Source organism: Lichenostomus cassidix, chromosome 6 (genome assembly GCF_008360975.1).
Source record: "Lichenostomus cassidix isolate B80296 chromosome 6, HeHo_3.0, whole genome shotgun sequence".
Lineage (NCBI taxonomy): Eukaryota > Metazoa > Chordata > Aves > Passeriformes > Meliphagidae > Lichenostomus > Lichenostomus cassidix.
In genome coordinates this window covers 17,283,239-17,306,630 of record NC_139487.1, presented here as the reverse complement: position 1 = coordinate 17,306,630, position 23,392 = coordinate 17,283,239, and the positions used below count along the sequence as shown (strand labels likewise).

Genomic DNA, 23,392 nt, shown 5'->3' with positions numbered 1-23,392 from the left:
AACAGTATAGGAGAAGTTAGCTTGCAGGTGGGATAAGGACTTTTTGAACACAAGACAAAGGTTCTTCATCAATTGATATTAGAGGGCATGTAGTTCAGAGACATTTGTCTCAGTTAAGGTGAGCTTTTAATCCAGAAATACAGTCAGCTAGGGAGGGAAACACTCTCCTTGCTGTGCAGAAAAACACTGCTCATGATTTTTGAATGGTACAAAATTACTAATTTATGATTGGGAGGAAAAAATGTGTTCTTCTGTAAGTGTTTTCTTTATTTACCAGAGACTGCCTAGCTTTCCCTTATAAGTAAACTGTGTTGAGATGCATATTTCTGGTAAAATTCTAGCCATATAAGGGCAGGAAACACAGGATTTTTTCAGTAATGGTTATGAATGTTCCAGTCCTTTTCAACTGATATAATTTGGCTGAAGAGACAGAAATAACAGATACTCAGGGCTTCAGATTAGTATTCATTCACAGCATATGCTGGCATAAAAGGATAGATGGAGATCTTCTTTCCAGAATGCTCTGTGTGAGCAGGTATCTTCTCTGATGTTTAGAACATTTTCTTCAGGTAAAAAGAATCTTGCTAAGAGCATTCTTTGAAAGAGAGCATTTGCTCTCTTTTTTATTTTTCTCGTTTAAATAAAACCAGAGCATTTTGTTCTGTTTTCTTCTGAGAATTTTTCCAATCTGAAAGTATTGGTCTATTTCTCTGCCACTAACCCATGCCCAGACTCCTTAAGAATTTACTGATCTGAGCAGTACAGAATAAGATGATGTGATAAGCAGTTCTTTGTCCTTTAACAGACTCTCACTTCAGTCTATGAGCTATGGCAAATCTGGGGTTATATTTCAAACTATTTCCTTACTTAGGAGAGACATGCCATCACTGTGTCTGATTCACAAAGCTCAGGGAATACAATATGTTTCCCTTCCTAAGGGCTGAGATTTTTCTGTTATTTATCTCAGTTAGCAAGTCCCTTATCTTGCCAACCATATGCCCACTTTTTTATATGAAGTGTCTGTTTTGTTTTAATTCTCACAAAGTTTAAACTTTTATTCCTCAAACCAGACCTTTTTTTTTAGTTAGTTTTTTACTTTTTAAGGACACGTAACTGTACTAAAATAAAAAATTTATCTTCCTTTTGTTCAGAAGACTTTCAGTGCCACTTCAGTTTCCTTCAGTCTTTAGACTTTTTTGTGATTCAGAATGTGCCACCATGGTGTGGATTATTCTGTGTCGCTCCTATGGCTCCATATCTGATGATGTGCCCAAACTGTATAATCAAGACATGAATATATGACTGTCCCAAGTTTTGTTCCTAGATGTGAGGGCTTGCAGCAAAATGAAGGAGACCCCTATCTGGATGAGATCTTGGACATGCTGACTTGCCTTACAACCTGTGGAAAAACTGAACTGAAAGTTGCTGGCAATATTGTACACCCGCAATTGCCGCACTTTGATTTTGAGCAGACACGGTCTTCTGGTACAGTATCTATATATACACACATGTGGCTGGGTAGGTGGGTCATGGAAAATGAAGCTCAATTCATTTTGTGTCTTAATATGGAAGAAGAAGTATGATATGGCATCTTCAGATCTATGTGTTAGTGCTGCAGGAGCCTGAATGCCACCTACATCAAACTGAAATGACCATGCCAGCTGTAGGGTCTGATCCAAGATCAAGAATATGCCTCCCAATTGCATCCCTCATGGCTATTGCTCTTATTCCCACTTTCAGATGTGCTCTAACATTATAGTTATAGTGCTTGCAGACTTAAATAGCGCTCATGTAAAAATGATCTCATCTGAGTTTTCCCCCCACAGGAATGACCGTGAAAAACCTCCAGCCTTTTAAGGTTTTACAATCCATTTTCCAGAGAAGTAATGATCAGCACCTGTGTGGAAGAATCTTGGCAGCAATTGGTACCATATGGGCTTGGGACAGAGTGAACTTCTTTCTTCTGGAATGGACACTGCAACCTATCAGTCAATTTACTGACATAATTCATTTCAAACCACACCCAGTCCAAGTCCAGTTTTTCAGACTGGTGGAGTCCATAGTCCTAGATCTATCTTATGTCCCCCATGAAATTTTGAAGAAGGTTCAGTATTTGATAAAGGAAAACATAGTGCCTTTCTGCACCTTAACAGCTCTCCAGTGCCTTCTCAGCATGACCCAGAAGGACCTGTTATTCAGTGATATTTTCCGTGACTCTGGGCTCTTAGGCCTACTGCTGGCACTTTTGAGGAAGGAAGCCAAGATCCTGAGGAAGTCAGGTACGACTTAATGCCACTCACCAATGATTGTTGAAGCAGGCAGATCAATAGGAATGAACAATCACTTTCTGCAGTAAATTTATATATTTTATATACTGAGTAGCTAGATTTTGCCTTCAATTCAACGGGCCTAAATTTGACACTTTAAACTGGGTCTTCTCTGAAATCTTCGCTGTTTATTGTTCTGTTCACTAGCCTAAACAGTTCTGGGCTATTTTTCACTAGTGTATGATGAATTATTCTGGATAGTACCCTTCAGCCTACACTTTTAAACAGGTCTTAATTTGGGATTCTGTAGAATGCAAGCTTGAGATTTGAGTAGGCAAAATTTTCCACAATGCTTAGTTCCTCTGACAATAACACCTTAATCCTGAGGACTGGTGATAGAAAACAGTTCATTGGATTTTGGCCATATGTTACCCACAATTACTACCACTCATTGTGGTGTGATAGAGTTATCTCCTCGTATAGAAGTAGGAAGGTGATAGCCTTAGTGTAGTACCTGCAGACTCAGCCGACTTAGGAGACAGACTCGCATATTTAAAAGTTTATAACTGCTATTTTAATGAAAGAAAAATGCATGATAGCATTTTCTGCCCTATATGAGTTGGGAAATTCCTTTAAATTTCAGTGCAGGAGTCATTTATTGAAGGAGAAGAGACCCAAAGCACTAGGAATAACTTCTGATGCAGTAAGCATACTTGAATTATTTATACACAGCAGAAGGAATATGAATTGCAACAGAAATTCTGGAGTGCAGACATCCATCACCTGCAAGGACATTTAGATTTGGGCTCTTGATATAAGAGAACCAGGGCTTTGTACAAGAGTACTTAGATAAGAATTGTCAAGATAAATACCAAGGTTCTTGAAAACTTGCCTTCTGGTTATGAGTGGGTGCATAGGGCTTTCTTCTGTCTTTGCATTCACTTTAAATTTAATTTTCACTTTTTCACTGCTTTAGATAACTTGGTGATGTCAGTTTTACAGAATGAGTGATTGAATGGCTATATAATTTGTAAATTTAGACATAGAAGAGGTACAAGTAAGAAGACCTTATCACTACTCCCCTCTCTTGGATTCCCGAAATTTAGCCTGCAAACTTTGACTTTTGGATCTTAAAATGACCTACTATATCTGGATCATGCCTGATCCTGTTTGCTTTTGAACATGCAGGGTTATTTCTGCTCTTGACATTTCTGTTTAGGCATTTAAATGCTCCCTGTTGCTATAATATTTTACCACTTCACAGCTCATAATCTATCATATTCCTTTGTGTGTATGTGTTCCTACCAGTTACCACTAAACAGGTAACTCTACTTTATTTGGGAAGTGAAAACAGCCCTATTAACAGTACTGCCTATAGTTATGCATGAAATATGGGCTGCATAGCAAGAATCAGACCTGTGTTTCCCAGTCCCAGTCCTGATGAATAGGCAATTTCATGTCTGTATTTTATTGCTTATTTTAATTTTCAAGTAGCCTGTAAGTAATACTTGAGAGAAGCTAGAGTTTGCTGGAGAACTGGTATAATTTTGTATTTTCACTACAGTTGTCCATTTCTTATATATTTTAATATGACTTTTAATATACTGACAGGTGGAAGTCATCTGCCTTGTCTGAAAGAAGGCACTGAGAAAGAATTAAATATTGTGATGCTGAAGATGGTGGCTGCCCTTACAGCGAGGTCTGTGAGGAACACAGGTAAGGAAATACATATGACTGCATTACCTTTGTAATATTTGGTGGTAAGTGGCCATGCTCTTAAGGTGCACCAACAAATTTTCTGACTTTTGTGCTTCAGTCAAAAGTGGAGGACAAAAGCTAGAAGTGTAGGGATAACTGTGCAACACCAGGAAGAAATACGGCAAAGGTGTTCTCATCCTGCATAATGAGCTTTGTCCCATTAGTCAGCTTGTTTTCTTCATCCATGTGCATACTCCTGAAGTGTTTACATAAGATGCACAAGCTTAGCTTGTGGAAAGCAAGAGTGTGTACTTGACTCTTGTGTATTGTTTGTTCATCCAGATTTTCTTCCATGGTATCTGTTATTTGACATCTTAATTCAATGCTTCTGATTGGTGCATGCTGAATAACATTCCTATATTAGTATTATATCTAAGATGTCTGTGTGTAGGGAATTTTGTGGAACACAGTAGTACAGGAGTTAACTCTACTGAATACTGGAATCTGCTCAATTCACTCTGGAATCCTAGAATCATCATGTTTACAGCATCTTGCACGATGTAAATATATTTTCAGAAACCATCAAAAAGTCCCCTTCTGAAATTAAAGAGATACTTAAGCTGAAAACTAAGGTGTCTTTTCCTTTTCCTTCATTATTGTATTGGGAAGCTGTCACCTCTGACAATTAGGAACCATGGTCATCCAGTAATTTTAGTCCTAGTTGTTCTTGTGCCATTCAGTTTGTGTCATCTTTAGCTCAACCAGCTGCTCTTCTTACCTGTCCTGCTGTATGTGTAGAAATGTGGCACTTCACACCAACACTGAAAACCTGCCTGTAAAACCTACATGCAAAGAACAGTTTGACTAACAAATGGTAACACATTTGTCCCTAGTTGTTCTGAAGGACTATGGAATGGTGCCATATATCAAGATATTTTTGGATGATGAGTGCTACAGGAGTGCTACTCTTAGCATCTTGGAGCAGCTATCAGTCATCAATTATGAAGAATATATGAGCATTGTTATCGGGGCCCTCTGTTCTTCCACTCAGTGGGAACTGCATCTGAAACTAGATCTGCTGAAGGTAATTAACGTGGCTCTCATTTGGGCATTGTTTTCTTGGAAACTGTCTTTTTTTCAAGATGGTAAGAGCAAAAGAACAAAAAGAGCTATGGGCCAGCTCCTGATGATGGTGACTTGAGTACTTTGATTTTTAGAAATGCATGTGTGGTCAACACCTTCACTAAGTATTACATTACAAAGTATTTTGAAGTATTAGTAATAATAATTAATAATAATAATTAGTAATACAGGAGGGAGAAATGGAAATGCTAAAGGCACAATTGTATGAGCAGTTCTGTGTAATGTGACAGAGAAAGGAGAAACAAAAGTGAGTGAAAGGGAATATGTGGAGAGAGGATGTAAGAAGATGTAAAGGAATAAGATTGGAAGAGCCAGAGTAGGCATGAGACGAACAGCTCGATTCTGATAAGTTTTTAAGGTTGAAATTTTGCTGTCCTGAATTTTATTGTTACACCAGTATCATGGGAAAAGAGATGAGGCAATGGAAAGGAAGAGCTGTATGAATGTTTGGAGGAAGAAATCAGAACTAGTCATAGCCTCTATTGATGCCAGAGTGTCTGATCCCTAAGGCATGAAACAGAGGAAGGAATCACTATGCTTTTTATTTTGGTTTTGGTCATAGGCATCCAGTTGAAAAGAAGCAGTTTTGTGAGCACTGATCTTAAAATTTCATTCTACCTTCACTACAGGAATTCAATTTTCTGTACAATATAACAACTGCTTCTGTGATAAAAAAACCATGTTATTAAAAAAAAAAAAAAAAGACAAAGTTTATAGCTTTCAAACAGTAAACTTTAACAATACCTGTGGAAAAGTTGAGTATGGTGTCCAAACTAATATGAAAATAAATGCAACTTCAGTGTCTAATTTTGACAAATGATAACTGTATTAAAGCATAATGTAAGCAAATGAATTTATTATCTTTATCCATTGGGACTGTGATTGTGTTACACACAAATTCAGATTGATTTGCTAATGTATATTTAGCTGTTAAAGCCTGAGCCCAAATGCAATTAGCACTGCTGTATTCCAGTGTGGCACGTGGACAATTATGAGGAATAACAAATAATGGAATGTGCGAAATAAATTCTGTTAGCAGTAACTGAGTTAGGGGGTTTCCAGCAGACATCAGTTTTATAGATTCAAGACAGAGGAATACTAACTCATAGGCAATTAAATTCTAACTGAGTTAAAGCTGGAGGGAATGTATTTACTGTTGACCTTTTCTGGAATGTGTTAAAACCATCCTGATAACTTCAACTCGAAGTTATTCAATTTGCTCCCTGTTCAGAAGTCTCTGCCTGGTTTGATACATTATCATACAAAATTGAATGACAGTAACAGAGTTCCCCCTCCCCCTTCAGTTCTGGCAACCCTTTCTCACAGTCCTACATCCTCTTACAGGCAGATATATTTCTGTTAGAAACTGTTCCTCTTCAGGATGTTTTGATGTAAAGCTCTTTCATTGGATATCTCTTGGGAAGCTCTATATGTAAAATTAACCCTCTCCAATGTACAAAGGTACAGCCTCGAATTTGAAACGTTCCTGTACAATATGAATTATGCAACATTCCGAAAACTTGGGATAGATTATATTCAAATGCAGTAGACTGTTTCCTTGGAAGATCCTTTTTCTCACTGATTTTACTTCCATAGCTCTTAATAACTTTTCTAGAATTGTTTGAAAATGGCAAGCCCATAGCATTCAGAAATGGGAAATGTTTTCTATGTTTGTGTAATATTGTCAAGTGGCATTCACTATAACCTGCTTTAAATCTGTTGAAGTTAGATAAAATCTAATGACTTCATTGTCTTGGGATCTTGGGATCTTACTTTTTATGGCTTTTTTCCTCTAAAGTGTTGTGCAAACTTTAAAAGTACCTCAACTGAGAAAAGGTATTCTTTCTTTCTTAATTACGAGAGCCTGCTGCTTGCAATATTTTTTGTGCCATCCTGTGTCACTGGTTTTTTTGGAAAGGGCCCTCTCAGTCATATGAACAAAAGTCTAGTGTGGGTTCTCACGTGCATTCAGAGCTGCAGGTAGACTTGTCTGTAGAGAGCTGTGCCTTCCTGCCAGTTTATATATGAGGGTATTTACAATTGAATCTTTACTTCCATTTACCTAGAGCAAAGGCAGGTTTCTTTACAGAGTCTGAGAAGACTGATAAAAGAACAGCCAAAGATATGAAACTACCTTTGGCCAAACTGACTAGGATATGTAATGCAGGAAATTTGATTTTTTTGCTTCTTCTTGTGAGCACTGTTCCATACCTGTTAGGCTGACTGCTTTAGCTGCTCCTAATGGTGCATTCAAATCTTGGTTGTATGGTTCATTGGGTATATGGGAGAAGGGAAGGGAGGAAGAGAAGTTGTGCAGTGATGACCTTTATTTTAAACAACTCTCCCCCCACCCTGAAAGCCTGAAATTTCAGTGAAAGAATTTTGTTGCAAACTTTGAATTTTAAAATATTATACAGTTTCTTTGTCCCTTGTTTTAAGTGCTTCTTTTGTTTTCTTTCTTCCCACCATTTGTAGTCACTCTTGAGGATACTGGAGAGTCCCAAAAGCCATTCAGCTTTCAGAACCTGCAGTGGATTCAATGGTCTCCTGTCCCTCCTCTCAGACATGGAAGGTGCATTGCAGGACCCTCCATCTGGGCAGTGGACAGCAGTTGGACAGAATTGTGTATTGGAGCTTGTTTTCTACACACTTCAGGGGATAACTGCAGCCCTGCACCTAGACCCTGTCAACAGCAACTTCTTCCAGAAGAATGGTCTCTTTGAAAAGATGGCTGAGGATCTCGGATCACTTGGATGCTTCTGGACACAAGGGGAAAGGCAAATTCTTGTGAGCCTTGAGAAGAAAAGGACATTTGCAGAATTCTTGGATGCAGCTTCCTGTTCTTCAGAACCTTTCCCAGTGTGGCTAAAGAACTGCATTTGGATTCTGAATTTTCTTGATCATATGGTCAAAGGAACCCTCCATCAGGAAAGTTACTTTAAGGAGAGGAAGCCAGAGATGGGAGAAGAATCAAGGGATGATCAAGAGGTACCCCAAACTCAAGAAGAGTATCCTGTTGCTTTCAAAAGACCAGGCAAAAAACTTCCTGCCTCTGCCTATACGTTATGGGGAAAACCTGAAGTGAAGTAAGCTTTTATTTACTATATGAAATATAGTACTGACTGGTATGTGCATTTTATATGGTAGTAAACTGAGGTAAGGTGTGATATACCTGCCAAGGACAAACAAATTCGGTCACAGTCCCAACTGTCAGGCCTCCAGGCAGCAAAAATCTACACTTTCGGAAAGGTAAATGATAATAAAATTGGGCATAGGGATTTAATGCAGCAGTGGGGACACACAGCTCCAAGAGTTAGAGTTTGTCTTGAAGATTCTGACACTTGCAATGTGGGAGCAGGACTGGAATCTAAGAACAGCGTTGCTGGGACTTAAAGCTTGTGCTTAGTCACTGCTTGAACCTGCCCTGATTAATTTTGACTTTTTCAATTATGTGGAAAGCTGTCACATAATAAATGTTCCAGTCACTCAATACATTAAAAATGAAAGTTACTTTAAGTTATTTTAAATGCTCCCCCATGTATGTGCGTCCAAGCACACGTGTGCAGACACTCTCATTCATGCTGAAATAGAGAAAATTGGAAGAGTCATGCTACCTGTTCCAATTGGAACAGTCATGCTGCCTCATTAAATGGAAGTTTATATCAAAATATATATCCTTTGTAGGAAGGGAAGACTATACCAGAAATCAGCACAGCTGTTAGCCATTAATCAGTTCTGAATAACTTGCATTTTGTAACTCATGAGATCTTCTGTCCCTTCATTGTCTGTAGCTTTATCTTGAATCTCTCAGTCCTTTTATCAAAAATGTTTCTGGTTAGAGTTATGCTTAAAAAGGCTAAGTTGATAAATGTGAGATTCCCTTAACCCTTACTGTAGATTATGGCAAATGTCCAAGTCTAAAGACCAAGACATGACGTCTGCCACTTGTAGCAGCAGTCACTGAACTCAGCTGAATTCTTCTCTGAGTACTGAAGCAGGCTGAGGAAGCATTTCTGGTTATATTTATATGTGTTTGAAGCAAGTACAAAAACATGTGGATTTCTCTGTTCCTTGTGCAGTGAATTTTAAAGTAGTCATGGAGATGTTTGCTCCCTGTCACCACTCTTTGAATTACACTGGAAGCTTCTGATTGGATACTCAGTGCTGGGGAGAGGACTTGGTAGCTCAGGAGGAATGAATGCTCTTTTCCAAACAGATCTTCCAAGCCCAACTTGGGAGAATAGGAATCCCCATGCAAAGAGTATATAGACGGTGGTAGTTATGAAAAGTACACTGTCTGTTGCTTAAGTGTGTGTATGAGGGAGGCCCAGCGACAATAAGGCAGAAAGAGTAGGTCGGGGCAATGCTGGGAAGGGTGGGGCTCTGTCTTACTGAAGTCACTAGGTACGAAATGAGTAAGGCTTCCAATGTCCTTGTGTTGTTTTGCCTGCTGAGATGTGATGCTATGCAGTAACTGAATACCACTTGTGGAGAAATTAATCCTGTAAACTGAGACCCTTTCAGTTCCCAATGTCTGTTTTGGAACTGTTTGGCTTGGTTCTGGGATGTGAAGGCACAAAAGGAAGCCAGATTAAGTAGGGGTGGTTGGAGACTGTCCATGACAAGTGTGTGCAAACACAAAAGAGGAACATGTGCTGGAAAGCTGACAGTCTTCAGGCCATATAACCAGTATCCTTTTCCAGCAATAAATTTTATGAAAATAAAAATAAGAAATGGCATAGTTTCTGCAAGCCTGTTGTTCCCCTGATGCAGCTTCCTCTTAGTTGTACTCCCCACTCACACTTCCCCCTGAAAAAGTTTCAGGCAGCAGCTATGCAGCTTGAAAGGAGGAACTTGAATGCAGTCAGTGTAGATGGCCTGTGATGCCCCATCTTGCAACACATATTTGACATTCCCAAAGAGGCAGTAAAAGGAGGTGATCCTGCAGGAGCCTGTGACTAAGACATAGAAAATTTAGCATTTTAGTGCTGGATCATTTTCTAGCCTTTTCCACTGTCCTGTGGTCAGTGATGCTGCAAGCTTCTAGGTCACAGGGGAATAGACCCTGTCATTCCCCTCTCAAAACCAGCCCTCTGTGTTCTTGCTCCTGCATAAGTGTTTGAAACACCTTTTGTGACAGATGGGGTCTCTGGTTTTCCTTTTGCTCCTGGTGATTAGACATAGCTTGCTGCAAGCTATGTTAACTGAGGCTGATCTCTTTGGGAGGGAAGCCCTTCTTTGTGCCCACCCAAGCAGCGTGGCTGCTGCAGCTGCTGTTAGCACAGACAACTCACTGTGCTAATGGCTCCTCAGGTTCTTTGTGACATCTCATTTTGTCCCCAAACCCTTTTATCTGTCTTATTTTTAAGTAGCACCAATGCAGAACAGAGTCGTGATTCACACCATGATACTGGTGAGATAGATGGAGTGGAATCACAGGGCTGACTAGATAGCCATGGGGCAGGAGTGTGAAAGATGGGGTATTTGCAGAGGTGAGGAGTTGGTATGGGAAAACAGCTTTTTTTTTTTTTACCAAGGCCATAAAATGAGGACCGCATAGAAAAGCACAGAGAAGGCTGGAGATAAGGCTTATATAATATTCTTAGAAATCTTTCACAAGCCTTGTTGCCCTTCTCTGCACACACTCCAGCACCCCAATGTCCTTGCAGTGAAGGGCCCAGAACTGAGCACAGCAATTGCACTGCAGCCTCATCAGTGCTGAGTACACTGCCTTGGTCCTGCTGGCCACATTATTTTTGATACAGGCCAGGATGCCATTGGCCTCGTAGGCCACATGACACACAGCTGGTTCATGTTCACCTGGGCATTGACCTGCATGCCAAGGTTGTTTCCATCCAGGCAGCTTTTGAACCATAATTTAATTCCTATTGATTTTAGTGAGCCTGGATTTTTCTCTTTGAAAATGGTGTGGGTTTTCTCAGGGAGATGGGAGGAGAGCATATTTTCAATGTATTTTTTTCTTCTTTGACATTTTTAAACTTGCCCACATTCATGTCAAGTACAGGTGTTTATATCAACACTGAAACCACGGCTGCAACAACTTCTTATACCAGATCTGATTTTGATTTATTGCACAGGAAATATTGTAAGTGAGCAATTTATTTATCTTTTTTGAGGGTGCAGTAAGAATTGTTTGTCACTGTGTGGCAGTGTGCTACACATTACTTGCTGCTCTACTGTATCAGATGAGCCTTTTTGGGAGTGGCTAACAAACGTTTAATTGGCACCCGTTTTACCCTCCTTTACGTCCCTTACAATTTTTTTTTTTTTTTTTAGTGCTTACTCTTGTACTTGTACCTTTTGTTTTTTTACAGTCCATAAAGCATATTGTGCTTTATTTTTGTCCATCTAAATTCAGCCATTAGATGCTGTCTTTGCTTCTCTTGTGAGATCTGCTTGGGAAAGATGTTTGACAGTGCACATCACAACTGCAGTTCAGATGTGCACCCAGAAATGCTGATGGTACTTTGAACAGGATGAGTCTGTAGTGCCTAAACTACAGTTTCTGCTATGCTGTGGGTTCATCTTCGAGATATATCAGACTACTAGCCTGCATCGTGGCATAATCAGATCTTCTCTCTGATGTCTCTGATTCCTCAGTTCCTTCCTGTGCCTGAGCATAAAAGGGTCATAAGTGGCAAAAATAAAAACTGGTGGGAAAGCAGACATTCAACTTTATTTTACTATTTTAGGCAAATTCTGGTATTGGAAGAGGAGGGTGGCATACTGATTTCATGAAGACTGTCTCATCTTTGCTTATTTCTAATATGTTTTAAAGTCCTGAAGTTACTGTAGAACCAAAGTTATAAACGGTCAGAAAATAAAAGGATAACACTGGTTGTGGACTGATGCATCAGTAATCCCTCTGGTTGTCTGTTTTCTGTATTGCAAATACCTTCAAAGGCAAAGTTTGTTTAAAGAGGCTGCTGCACATCTTTGAATGTGCAGGTCCCTGAGATGTCAGCTCATGAGCAGGTAATATCCTGCCTTTTTTACTCTAAGGAGGCTTCCAGCTGTTCCAGGTCATTTGTATTGTTTGCCAATATTCCTATGCTGAGCCTGGTTGCTGCTAGGAGCATTTAATGCTGTGCTCTGCTGAAACATTGTTGGACCTTTTTTACTGTTGTTAAAGATAATTATGATGTGTCTTTGTATTGCAGGTTGGAAATGAGAGATTGCACCATTGTACATCCAGGTGCTGTCTGTGTCATGGTGAGGTTGTTGCCAAGGCTGTACAAAGAAGGACATGCTCAGGTGAGTCTGAACATATCGAAGTGCCATCTAAACAGTGTCTTCTACTTTTTTGTAGCTTTATTTCCAGGAATTGCTTATTCTTTGCAAATGTGGCAGTACTAAAATTTACCTAGAACATTGTCACGAGGAACAGCACAAATTTCATTGAGTCAACAGATGTAAGAATAACAAAGACTGTCAGTTTGCCTAAGCATTTCTATACCTGTCTGATGCCGTACATGGATTTTGGACCCAGAATACATATTACAAAAGCACAATATAGAAATGCCTTGAAAATTGTTCAAAGTATTGCCAATAGGCCTAGCAACCAGAACAGACTGACTCTTTGGACCTAATGGTCCATAAACTTTCAGTACAGCTGAGAATGTATTTTTCTTTGTCAAACCTTCCATATATATATACACACCCACTCTGAATAAAGATATTGACTATACTGTATTGGCTATTTGGTCTAAAATACTTGAATACAGTTAAAGTACATATGGAGGGACTGAAACAAAACCAGGTTGTGCAGCCAGAGCTATGAAAGGGGAAAATAACTGCTGGCACATTCCAACTCTGTTTATTGGAATCAAGCCATCAGCTAGTGATATTTTGTTAATTAGAGTAATTAATTTCTGAAAAACAAGTAGAACAGTTAATTGGATGAGAGTGTCATCAAGAAATTGGAGTTGGCTCTAGGACTTGAGCTCTATAAGAGAGAGCCTCTCAGACCCTCAGTAGATGGCAGTGTTCTTAAAAGTATGAAGGACTAGAGCACAAATTCCAGCAATTTCAGTTATGTATTTAAGTATGCTCATATTTTCTTTTTTTCTCTCACTCCTTTTTTCTTAGTCAACAAGAAATTATTACTGGTAGTGTTTGTTTAGTATTGCTGTTGTAAACATGATTGCCTAAGGTAAAATTGGACCACTATTATGCAAGGTCCTTGGTCAAATTCTAGCTAGACATTAACAAATGTCCTGAGGAAGTCTCATAAAATAATCCACAAACAGGATAGAGAAAAAATAGAATTTTCCTGGCTATTTCTATTTTAACATCATTGAGAGAATGAATAGAATATTTCAGAGCTTGGGAAGCTCACTGATGCTGCCAGGTAGAAACAAAAAAGGCTGGACTTTAATACCTTTAATGATAACATATGACTGCATGAATCCTTCTGCAAGGAGATTCTACTTAGAACACAGGAGTCAGGTAAGATGTGATGCAAAATGTTTAACCTCAGAGGCTAGTAAAGGGGAGCTGCTTGGTAAAAAAATAACTGAAATAATTATTTTTGGGTAGATATATTCTGTCCCAAACAGGGTACTATTCTTTTTTTCTAGTGCCACAGTGCTTGATAGCTAGATGAGAGATAATGTTTTAGTGGATGTACTGCAGACTTTCATAAAGTCTGAAGGGGCGTCTTGCTCTGTATTTAAGACTGAGTCAAATTGTACATTTTTTAGGAGCAAATGTGCAGAAGAAGAGACAGTAACTCATCTCGTTCTGCTTGTGTTAGTGTGGTGATGGATATTTTAGGCCTGGGTGGTAGGAGTAATCTGGAAAAATCTTTAGAATCAGTTCAGGTCATGAGTGATTCCTTTGCTTTCACAGAACTGGCAACGAGAAAGCACTGCTTTTCTAGAAACATTAATGGAACTCAGGAACTCAATAAAATTAATGTACTTTAATTCTGACCCTCAGAAATAATACCAATTTCCTGCCAATTTTGCAACTTCTTAATGACCTTTGTCAGACCCAAAAAATGATGGGCTGAAGTAATGTTGAGCTTGTCAGCATAGAAAATCCAATAGCAGACAGTAGAACAGGTGATTTTGAAGTTTAGCCATTTCTTATACTGTCTGGAATGAAAGTTAAAAGCTGAGGAGAATAGATTTGTGGATGTATATTACTGCCATTGCTAGGTGTGGTAAATAAAAAAGAATGTCATGGGTATGACAACCTGCTCAAAACTTTAGAACTGACCAAGAGTTTTGAGTCAGTCAACAGTCTTTGAGTCAGTAAACTGTATTTAGAGGCCATTGCTCATGTTCATGTCTATGACTAGAACTAAGCCAGTTTCCATCAGACTCCATGTTGTTTGATCAAATACAAGATAGATTTTCCTTTTATTAATATGTTGTCTGTTCAGTGATGGAAGACAGCACTCCACATGTTTCAAACTCTTAGTAAATTGAGACAGGTTAGCATCCACTTTAGATATATGGCCCAGGATATCCACAGGGTTTTTCTACCTTAAAAAGAAAGACGTTTCCTCTGAGATGCATCTCTTCCTTGACTGGAATTTTGAGACTGCGGTTGTTAAGATTCCAGGGTATTATGCCAAATCTTTCCCATTTGTAATGTCAGATATGAAGATCTCCTAGATCTGACAAGGCTGAGTAAGGGAAAGGAAAGAACTTTTGAGAAGAGAATTAAAGAATTATTCAGTTCTGTGCCATCATCCTGGCAGTTTTCTTGTGAATAAAGAAAAAAAAATTCTCAGAATTAATCATGTCAATTATTTATGCTTTTGTTAAATAATATTATTACTTCCACAGATGGATTTTTCTTTTTTGTTTTCTTCCATGTCTCTCCTATGATGCAGTACTGTCATAGTCACTACTGTGAAAGTAAAACATTGTCCATCTGTAAGGAATTTGCACCTTTTAAATAGACCCTCATTCTTGTTTTAAATTCAGCCTAAATGACTTGTTCTCACTGTAGATGTTAAAAAAGTAATATTTTTCAATATTTCTGCGCACAGAATTATTGCTGTGTTCTTAAATATAAGGAAATTGCAACCTTTTGAAATGAATGCACAGTGACCAAGGCTCATAATCTTTGCTTATTCTTGAATATTGCATAATATTTTTGAAGATGAATAACAGTGAATTAAATTCACCTACCAAATTTTGAAATTTTGGGGTCTTAGGAGAAAGAATCTGGAAACTACTTAAGCAGATTGGGCAAATTGCTAGGTGACATTTTGCCCTTAAGACTCTAATCTGAGACAGAGCTCAACTACATTCTAACTGCACCTTCAATATCCTGATTCATGGTGCAAGTAATAAGTGTTAGGAAAATCAATCCATGATACAGAAATACACATCATGATTTCCTGGCCACCTTTAATATTTCCGCTAAAATCTCATTTTACTGGAACAAAGATCCATGAAAACAGCACATTTTATTCAAAACAAGGCAACATTAGTATTGACAGAGCTGCTAGGCTAATGAAAACAATCAATTCTTTCTGTACGCCATTATGCTTTTTATTGGATTTATTTTGGAATAAACCAGTTGCTTCACTTAGTCAAGAACTGTGTCATTCTCTGTGTAGCAGTAGTTTTACACATACTTTCCTGCATATAGTCAGAAATGGAGTAAAACACTGTAATATTGTAGTTTAGTCTGGTGGATGATTTCTAGGTGTTATGCAATGCACAGTGAAACTTATGTCCCTGGCAATGAATAGTCCTTCAGAGAGAAGAAAATGTTATCCAAAGAAATTGTCCTTCAAATATGAAAAATGGTAGTTGAATTTGCAAAAGCAATTTATATGATGCAATGGATGTATTATTTTCTAAGTGTTGCAGTGGGGGACACTTTGAAAACAAACTACTTGTTGGCTTTGAAATTGTCCTGTACTGACTTTGTCAGTTTGAATGCAAAAAAGCTCAATTCCTCTTTACGCTTAATAAGCTTATTCTGAATCCAGTTACTTCTCATTCATGTTACAAAATTAAATCTCATTGCCTTAATTTGTGTGTCTGTTGCCATTGTTGTCCTTTTCTTTAGAAGTTTGCATATCTATTTCCTAGAAGAGCATATGAGAAAGCTTGAAAGCTCTTGGAAATAGGGAATAATTCATCTTTGTAAGATTTGTGTTTAAATATGTGATCCAGTTACTTTTATGTGAAATCTAGTTAGGTTAATTGGGTACAGTCCATTCCTAATTGGGAACAAATTGCTCTAAAAATAATTTATGAGAATTAAGATCATAAAGAAGCAATAATTAAGTAAAGCTTCAATTCCGCAAAACATGTAGAGAAGTGTTTAAAATTAACTGTTTCATGACATTGCTAGGTACAATTTTGTTTAAGAACAGTGGTTTTGAAATTAAAAGTAGATTGTGTCAGTGTGGCTCTCCCCAGATTTCATGTTAAATAGATTCTGAGTTCCTGTGTTGGTCTTGGAGCTTATGCCTAATGACCTGCCCTTGGTGGTAGTCCCTTGTTTTGAATGACAGCTGGTTGCTCTCTTCCTTCACTACCGTAGTGTCAAGGCAGGAAGGCTGAGCTGTGGATGGCCAAGCAGCTGCTCAGATGAATATATGCACACTGTTTAAGTGCAGAGCTTGATAGAACAGCCATGCAGTTCTGCTTGAGCCTCTTGCCTTAGGGGCTTCTTTTCTGGACCAGATGTTTACACTCAGGGATTTGACAACTGAAAAACAAATTAAAATAAAATAAATCAGTTGCCATATACAGTTTAGTTCCAGCCCTCTGACTTTACTTCTGTGTCCATTTCAGCTTTCCCAGGAAATCCAGTGTGCTCTGGTTGATCGTATCCAGTCCCTGGTAAAGTCAGAGAAGAGTCGTCAGGTGATGTGTGAATCTGGTTTGCTGAGCACCATCATAACCTCCTGTCAAGATGCTTTCTGCAATGAGAGTCATCCCCTGCATCTGCCCCTCACTAGGGTGTTTGAGAAGCTTGCATCACAGGCTATTGAGCCACACGTGTTAAGGTATTGGATTTTATCTAATGGAACCAATTTGCTTTAGTGGTGCCATTTTGTTTTTTTGCAAAGTTTATATAATAATTAGATGTTTCACATAGTGCTCTAATTCAGCAAGACTCAGCCTTTTCTTTCAAGTCCCAGTTAATACTCCTTTCTCATTGATTGCAGGATATATGCTTAAATGACTCCTCATACAATGGTATGAGTCTGTTCTGCTGCATCATCTCTGCAGGGGTTGTAAAGCCATTTATGAGTGAACTAATTAAGTCATTGCAAAACAATTGGAGTTATTCTCCCCTGGTATTCATATGGAGAAGCTATTTTCTGCAGAGTAAAAATTACTTTATCATATCTCACATCCATGTCAATGACAGATGCAGAAATAAAAAATGTAGTCTTCTTTCTCAGTCACTGTTTCTAGTTTGAGGTTGTACATTTTTCATTAGTGCTAACAAGTGCTAGATATGACAGTACCTAACAGGTATCAGTGTAGATAAATTTGAATATTCAGTGGAAGACTGTATTTCTTTCATTCAAATATGGAATAGAATTTCTAAAAAAAACCAGTAAAAAACCCCAACCCATAGATTTTTTTTCTGAGAAATTAGGGTTATTCACAAATATTGATGAAGAAAAGAAATCTTTGATTTTTTTCAACAGGAAAACCTTGAAAGGAAATGTAAAGCAAACCAAATATTTGTGCTGCTACAATGGAAAACATTTCTTCTGTTCTATTTGGGATGTCTTTAAAATTTGGTGTTCAATAAAAAAGTCTTTCTCTAGAGGTCTAAGCTCTATTTGCATGGTTGCTGTGACTCCAAAGTGTCTGGCTTCATTGTCTTCCTTTTTTTAAATTGCTTTCATCTTTTTTTTTTTTTCCATGTTAGGCAATTTCTATGGTTGCGAGATTCCCCATTGCTACCTTCCAGGCCCAGTGCAAACAAGGCCAAGGTCCTTTCATGTCAGGGGAGTGATTCAGCTAATGCAGGTAAGCCCACAATGAGCAGCCTGTTGCTGATACAGTGGCTGAGTTAGAGATGTCCCTGACATGACAGGAAACTGCTGTTGAGTAGATTGCACCAAGAGAGTTACAGTGAAGGTGGAGTGTGCCTGGAAGTTTTTCACTGGGTATTGCCCAGATTGGGTGGTACTTGGCCAACACTGAGAGCTTATCTAATGACTAGCAGAGATCAAATGATAATATCTTTCCTCAAGTTAGATGTTGATTATAGATTCAGATTTTTCTGGATCAGACATCGAAGCAATCTATAAAAATACTAATATTCTACAAAACAAGGGGAGTGTCTGCTTGGTTTGCTGCATGTTTTTCCTGTGATTTATAGCTAGAAACAGAATGAGGATGGGAATAAAGAGCACTGCTTTTTGTAGTCTGCCTTGCTTATACAGGCTATTTTCTATCCAAGTCCTTTCTCTGCTCTAATGTATTTTATAGGTGAAAGGCTACAGTACAGTAGTATTTGGTGGTTAAACTAGTCTCGTGCCTGGGACACCTGATACAGTATGGATTGTATTTGGGTTTTACGTTCTTTGCAGTCATTCTCCAAATCCTCTCCCACAAGTTGCCTGTAACTATTCTGTTACAGCAGAGTTAAATGGTCTGTGTATATGAAAAATTGAACCAATGGGTTGGGGAAATTTTTTTAACAGGAGTGAATTCTGGAGCTGCCTGAAGATGTGTGGGAAGAAAATATGGCTATAATTTTTGTAAGCTCATCTCCTCTGCCAGCCTCCCATTTTGAAAGGCCTTTAGTGCAATTTTTTTTTATATTGCTGAGGTTTTCTAGAGGCTGCTGAGGATGTGTAATTTCAAGAGCATGCAGTGCCATTCTAGCAGTGATTAACAGAATATGGGCAACACCTGTGACTGGAAAAAGACTTGCAGACATTGATCTGGTTAGGCACTGTGTTCATCTTTCAGGTTCAGAAGAGGGTGTGGTGGACAGTAAAACTGATCCTCAGACAGCTGTGCCTGTCAGGAGCTCTCCTTGGGTGTCTAAGGGATCTGCACTCCAGACTGCCATGAGTCTCATCTCCATGACATCACCTCGAAACTTCCAGCTACGCAGCACTGCTTTAGCTCCATCATTTGTGGAGTTTGACATGTCCATGGAAGGCTACGGGTATTGCTGCTCTTGCTTTTATTTTAGTTACTCTGGGGTCTCCAAGCCTTAACTCTGGACACAGTAACTGTTCACTTCTCTCTTCATCTCATTCTGTCTATGTACTCTTTTGCTGAAAGGAATTTCAGCAATGTTGCTAACATGTTTTGTTGCTGTCTTATTGCTGACAGCCTACTGTCTGCCTTGCAACTATGATTCTGTGATACCAGAAGTCACTCCTAACCTTTGGGATGATTTTGTTCATGATGAATGGATGGTTGCTTGCATTTGTAGGTGTTTATACTTCCCAACCTTGGCCACTGTCATGGGATCCAGTGCAGACCAATCTGTCTCGGGAGGGATTGGCATGGGTAAGCACTTTAACTCACCTACAACTTGCTGGGACCACTGATTTTTCAGGCCAATGAAAGCATTCAACAGTTGTAATAAATAAGCTGTTTATTTAAAAATATTTCTGTCTCTGTGTCCCAGGCCAGCTCTGAACTGTATAACTGGTACTGCTCAGCAAAATGCAGAATTGGTGCAGCTTAATAGTGTCATGAATTAACATTAGCAATACAAATTTAAAGCAGGCTGCTAAGAAAACAGTCTTAACAACTAAGAGTCACCACATTTTGGGGTAATCTCCCATGGAAGGAATAGAAACTGTCACTTAATGAGACTCTCCTATGCAACAAAACCCTCTGTTGTGTGGCCTGTGAAATGGCTGTACCTTTTGCTTCCTGAATTTTTGTGAAATTTGTAAACTTGTTTCTGGCTCAGAGATTTCTAATTCGTGATCTCCATGGCATGGAGATCTAGTAGTCATTTCTCATCAGTCAGCTTTAGATTGTTTATACATGTGCACAGACTTATATGTGCAATCTGTGATACTGAATACAGGCAATGAAATCTAATAGAATAGAAATTAAACTAATGTTGTAATCTAATGTTGGTTTTTCTATGGTATGGACTACAAATGAAACAGAAAGCAGTTTGCTAATGGCTGCACAAGGAAAATAATTTCCCTACTGCTTTTTGGTTTCCTGTCCACAGGCACCAGAATATTCCCTCCCTCAAGTGGCCTGACACTCTCCTGCTGGTTCCTGGTTAGCAAGTTTGGTTTGATGCACAACAGCCACCCACTCCGCTTCCTTACGGTCGTGAGGCACATGTCAAGAACAGAGCAAGAATTTGTTTGCTTTTCTGTAAGCTTCTTTCCACAGGACTTTTCTTTGGTCATCTCTACAGAAGAAGTGGAGTTCCAGCCACTTGGTAAGGCTCTTTTCAGTCAAGCTGCAGTGCTGTGTCCTCTTATTATCTGGAATTTTTCATTAATGAATTTCCTCTCCTTTGAAGTACCCAGGATATGAATGAGATTTCAGTTTTCCTCTTGCATCCAGTCGTGATTTTAATTCTTGGCCAGGTTTAATTTTTATATTTGCTGTAGGCATTGTGAATTACTGCAATATTCAATGGAAAATTTTTGAGTGTCACTTACATTGTGGTGTGCAGTTGTGGAGACTGGGCTTGAACCAGCTGGTCCCTGTCTGTTCTGTGTGACACTAGGCAAGTTTGGAGAGTAGGACTGAGGATTTGGGGAGTGATATAGCTTCCTAATGAAACAAATAATTTCCCCTCCTCACTTTCAGAGTGTTTTCTATTATGCCAGTCTGTTAATATTGTTCCCTGTTGATATTTATATCTTTTTGCGTATTGAGTAGAGTAGGTACTTCAAATATAAATTTGATTGAATATTACAGAGGAGGTTGGGAATGGAGTGAAGACAGTAGCTGGGACTTTCTCGTGCACAGCTGACATTGTGTGAGTGATTGGATTGCCTTAGAAAATGATAAAAATTCCAGCTTGCCTTTTTTCATAAAACCTACAAATTAATACAGAGACTTTCATCATCTCACAGATTTGCTAGGATTTTTTTCTCTGTGTCAGCTAACTGTGAATATACTGAGTGGTTCTTCTCTTAGTGAATGTGTTTGGTTTGTCCTAGTTCAGTCTAGTTTTGCAGCATCAAGGCCGATAGCAGGTGTTATTTGGAAGGTGGCACATTGTATGCTGGAGGACCTTGAGAATTGTGCAAGTTGTAGGTCCTGATAACAGACCTTGGGCAATGCTTTAAAGACATTGAGCATTGCAGCATCAAATCCCACTCTATGCACAGCATGTCATGTTCTTTCTGTCACATTTGAAAGCTGTGCTCCAGGGGCAGGTGAAGGTGAGAAACTTTCTATTGATTTACTCCTGTTTTTGCTGTTACAGATATTATGGAACCTGAGGGTGAGGTTCTAAATCCCTCCCCATTTCCAGGGCAAGTCCAGTTTGGCTGTGGTAAACTACTGGTCACTGGCCAGTGGCATCATCTCACAGTGACAGTTGCTAAGGAGGCAAAGAAGACCTGCATTGTGTCAGCTTATATAAATGGTCAGATGCTTGGCTCTGCAAAGGTAAAGGCTCTCTGCATAGATCTCGTGCCTGACATTTGCCTTGCATTGCTTTTCACTTTCATCTCCCAATGCACCTAACCATGACTTTTCAGTATTAATCTGAGAAACTCAAAGCATGGTGATTTGCACATGTAACACGTGCCACTGTGCTGGGTGTGAGTGGAGTCAGAAATCCATACAAAAAGGGTGTATTTGTGCTGCTTTTCAGAAGTATCTCCTCAGCTTATACTGATGCTTTGAACTAGCTCCCCCCCTCCCCCTTCAGCATGTAGATAACCAGGGCAATTTGAGTGATGATGCTCCTCCATAGATGGGGCTAACTTGGTTGCAGGTAGCTCAGGATTATGTTGCTGAAATTCAGTTATACCCTTAGGCCAAAATTTTCTGAATTCACTAGTGATTTACAGGATCTATCAGTTTAAACTCAAGATTTGCAGAACTTGCCAGCTATAAAAATTACTTCACATTAAGGTGTGACTAGAGAGCCCTAAACCAAAGATGACTTGGATTTAGGCTAAAAACCTGCAAAGGCGATGAGTTATGTAGGGAGTCTTCAGTTTTTCTTTTTAAGAAAACTCTTGAAAAGTGGAAAGGTCACAGAGAAATAAGCTGCTGTGACTGGCCAGCTGCTTGCAAGAATCCAAAGATGGGAGGAATTTCCTCAAGCATCTTACTTGGGCATGCTTCAAGCTGTCCTCTTCCTCTTACACCCACTGAACAATCAGCCAGTGGTCTTTATCCTCACTGGCACGCTAAGCATTCAGGAATAGATGGGTGTTCCTCTGGGCTAGCTGTCCAGTGTGTGAGATGACATCAATTCATGAGCTCTTTGCAAATATTGGTGTACTGCTTATTTCCCACAATGTGCCATTTCTTGTGATTTTTGCTGCGCAGCAGTCAGTTCTCAGGTTCCATGAAATATCAGTCAAAAGTAATCCAAATGTACCTGAAGGGCTCATAATTTATGAGATAAATGAGAATAGCCCCCGGTTTATATTATTAATATCATCCTCCTGGTTTTGCAGCTAATCTCATTTCAGAGATCTGATTTTTGGATTTTGAACACAGTGTTGAAAATGCAGCCTATTCTTTCTATTGTATCTCTGGTTGTTGTGTTTTTTTGTTTTCTTTTTGAATAGAATCCTGTTATTAATTGAAACTTTTAACCTTGGTCTTTTCCTTTTTGTTCCCATATTTCAATTCAATCTCAGCACATGCAAAGCTCATTTGTGTGTTTTATACTTCCCCTGTAAATGCAACCTGTTTAATTCCAAATATTCTCTTTCCCATACTTGAGAAAAATGATCTGTCTTATAAATGCCTTTTGGGACCTATATCCGTTTCAAGAATGAAAATTTAATTTAATTTCACTTCCTTCAAATGAAACTGAAAGTCATCAATAAAACTAGGCCTAAAAATTGCAATTGATTAAAGAATTCTCAGCAAGTGTGTTTAACATTCAGTGAAACAGCTCATATAAATAAAAGAATCCTTTTCTAAACACAAGATTGTCCCAGTGTTGGGGTCACTGACTTAATGAAAGCCTTCATCTTGATATGTACAGTGAAGAAAAGATTGTCTAAGAAGTCAGAAATGGACAAAGGTTGTTAACAATACCAAAGGCAGTTTTTAGTTGGTGGAGCTGGGGGTGGTGGTGTTGTGTTACTGCGTTGTATAAAGTCTAATATTTATTCACTTAAA

The 23,392-nt window shown here is 38.8% G+C and overlaps 1 protein-coding gene across 2 annotated transcripts in view; it reads left to right on the top strand.

Moving 5' to 3' along the window:
* Positions 1-23,392, top strand: part of WDFY4 (WDFY family member 4) — a 120,400-nt gene that overhangs the window by 13,726 nt on the left and 83,282 nt on the right. For both annotated transcript variants that reach the window (XM_085065323.1, XM_085065324.1), the window contains exons 9-20: positions 1,325-1,485; positions 1,827-2,279; positions 3,879-3,983; positions 4,859-5,049; positions 7,584-8,194; positions 12,290-12,383; positions 16,901-17,115; positions 17,997-18,097; positions 19,049-19,250; positions 19,524-19,600; positions 20,286-20,504; positions 21,507-21,691. In XM_085065323.1, the coding sequence (XP_084921449.1) occupies positions 1,325-1,485; positions 1,827-2,279; positions 3,879-3,983; positions 4,859-5,049; positions 7,584-8,194; positions 12,290-12,383; positions 16,901-17,115; positions 17,997-18,097; positions 19,049-19,250; positions 19,524-19,600; positions 20,286-20,504; positions 21,507-21,691 (2,614 nt within the window). The remainder of the gene's footprint in view (positions 1-1,324; positions 1,486-1,826; positions 2,280-3,878; positions 3,984-4,858; positions 5,050-7,583; positions 8,195-12,289; positions 12,384-16,900; positions 17,116-17,996; positions 18,098-19,048; positions 19,251-19,523; positions 19,601-20,285; positions 20,505-21,506; positions 21,692-23,392) is intronic.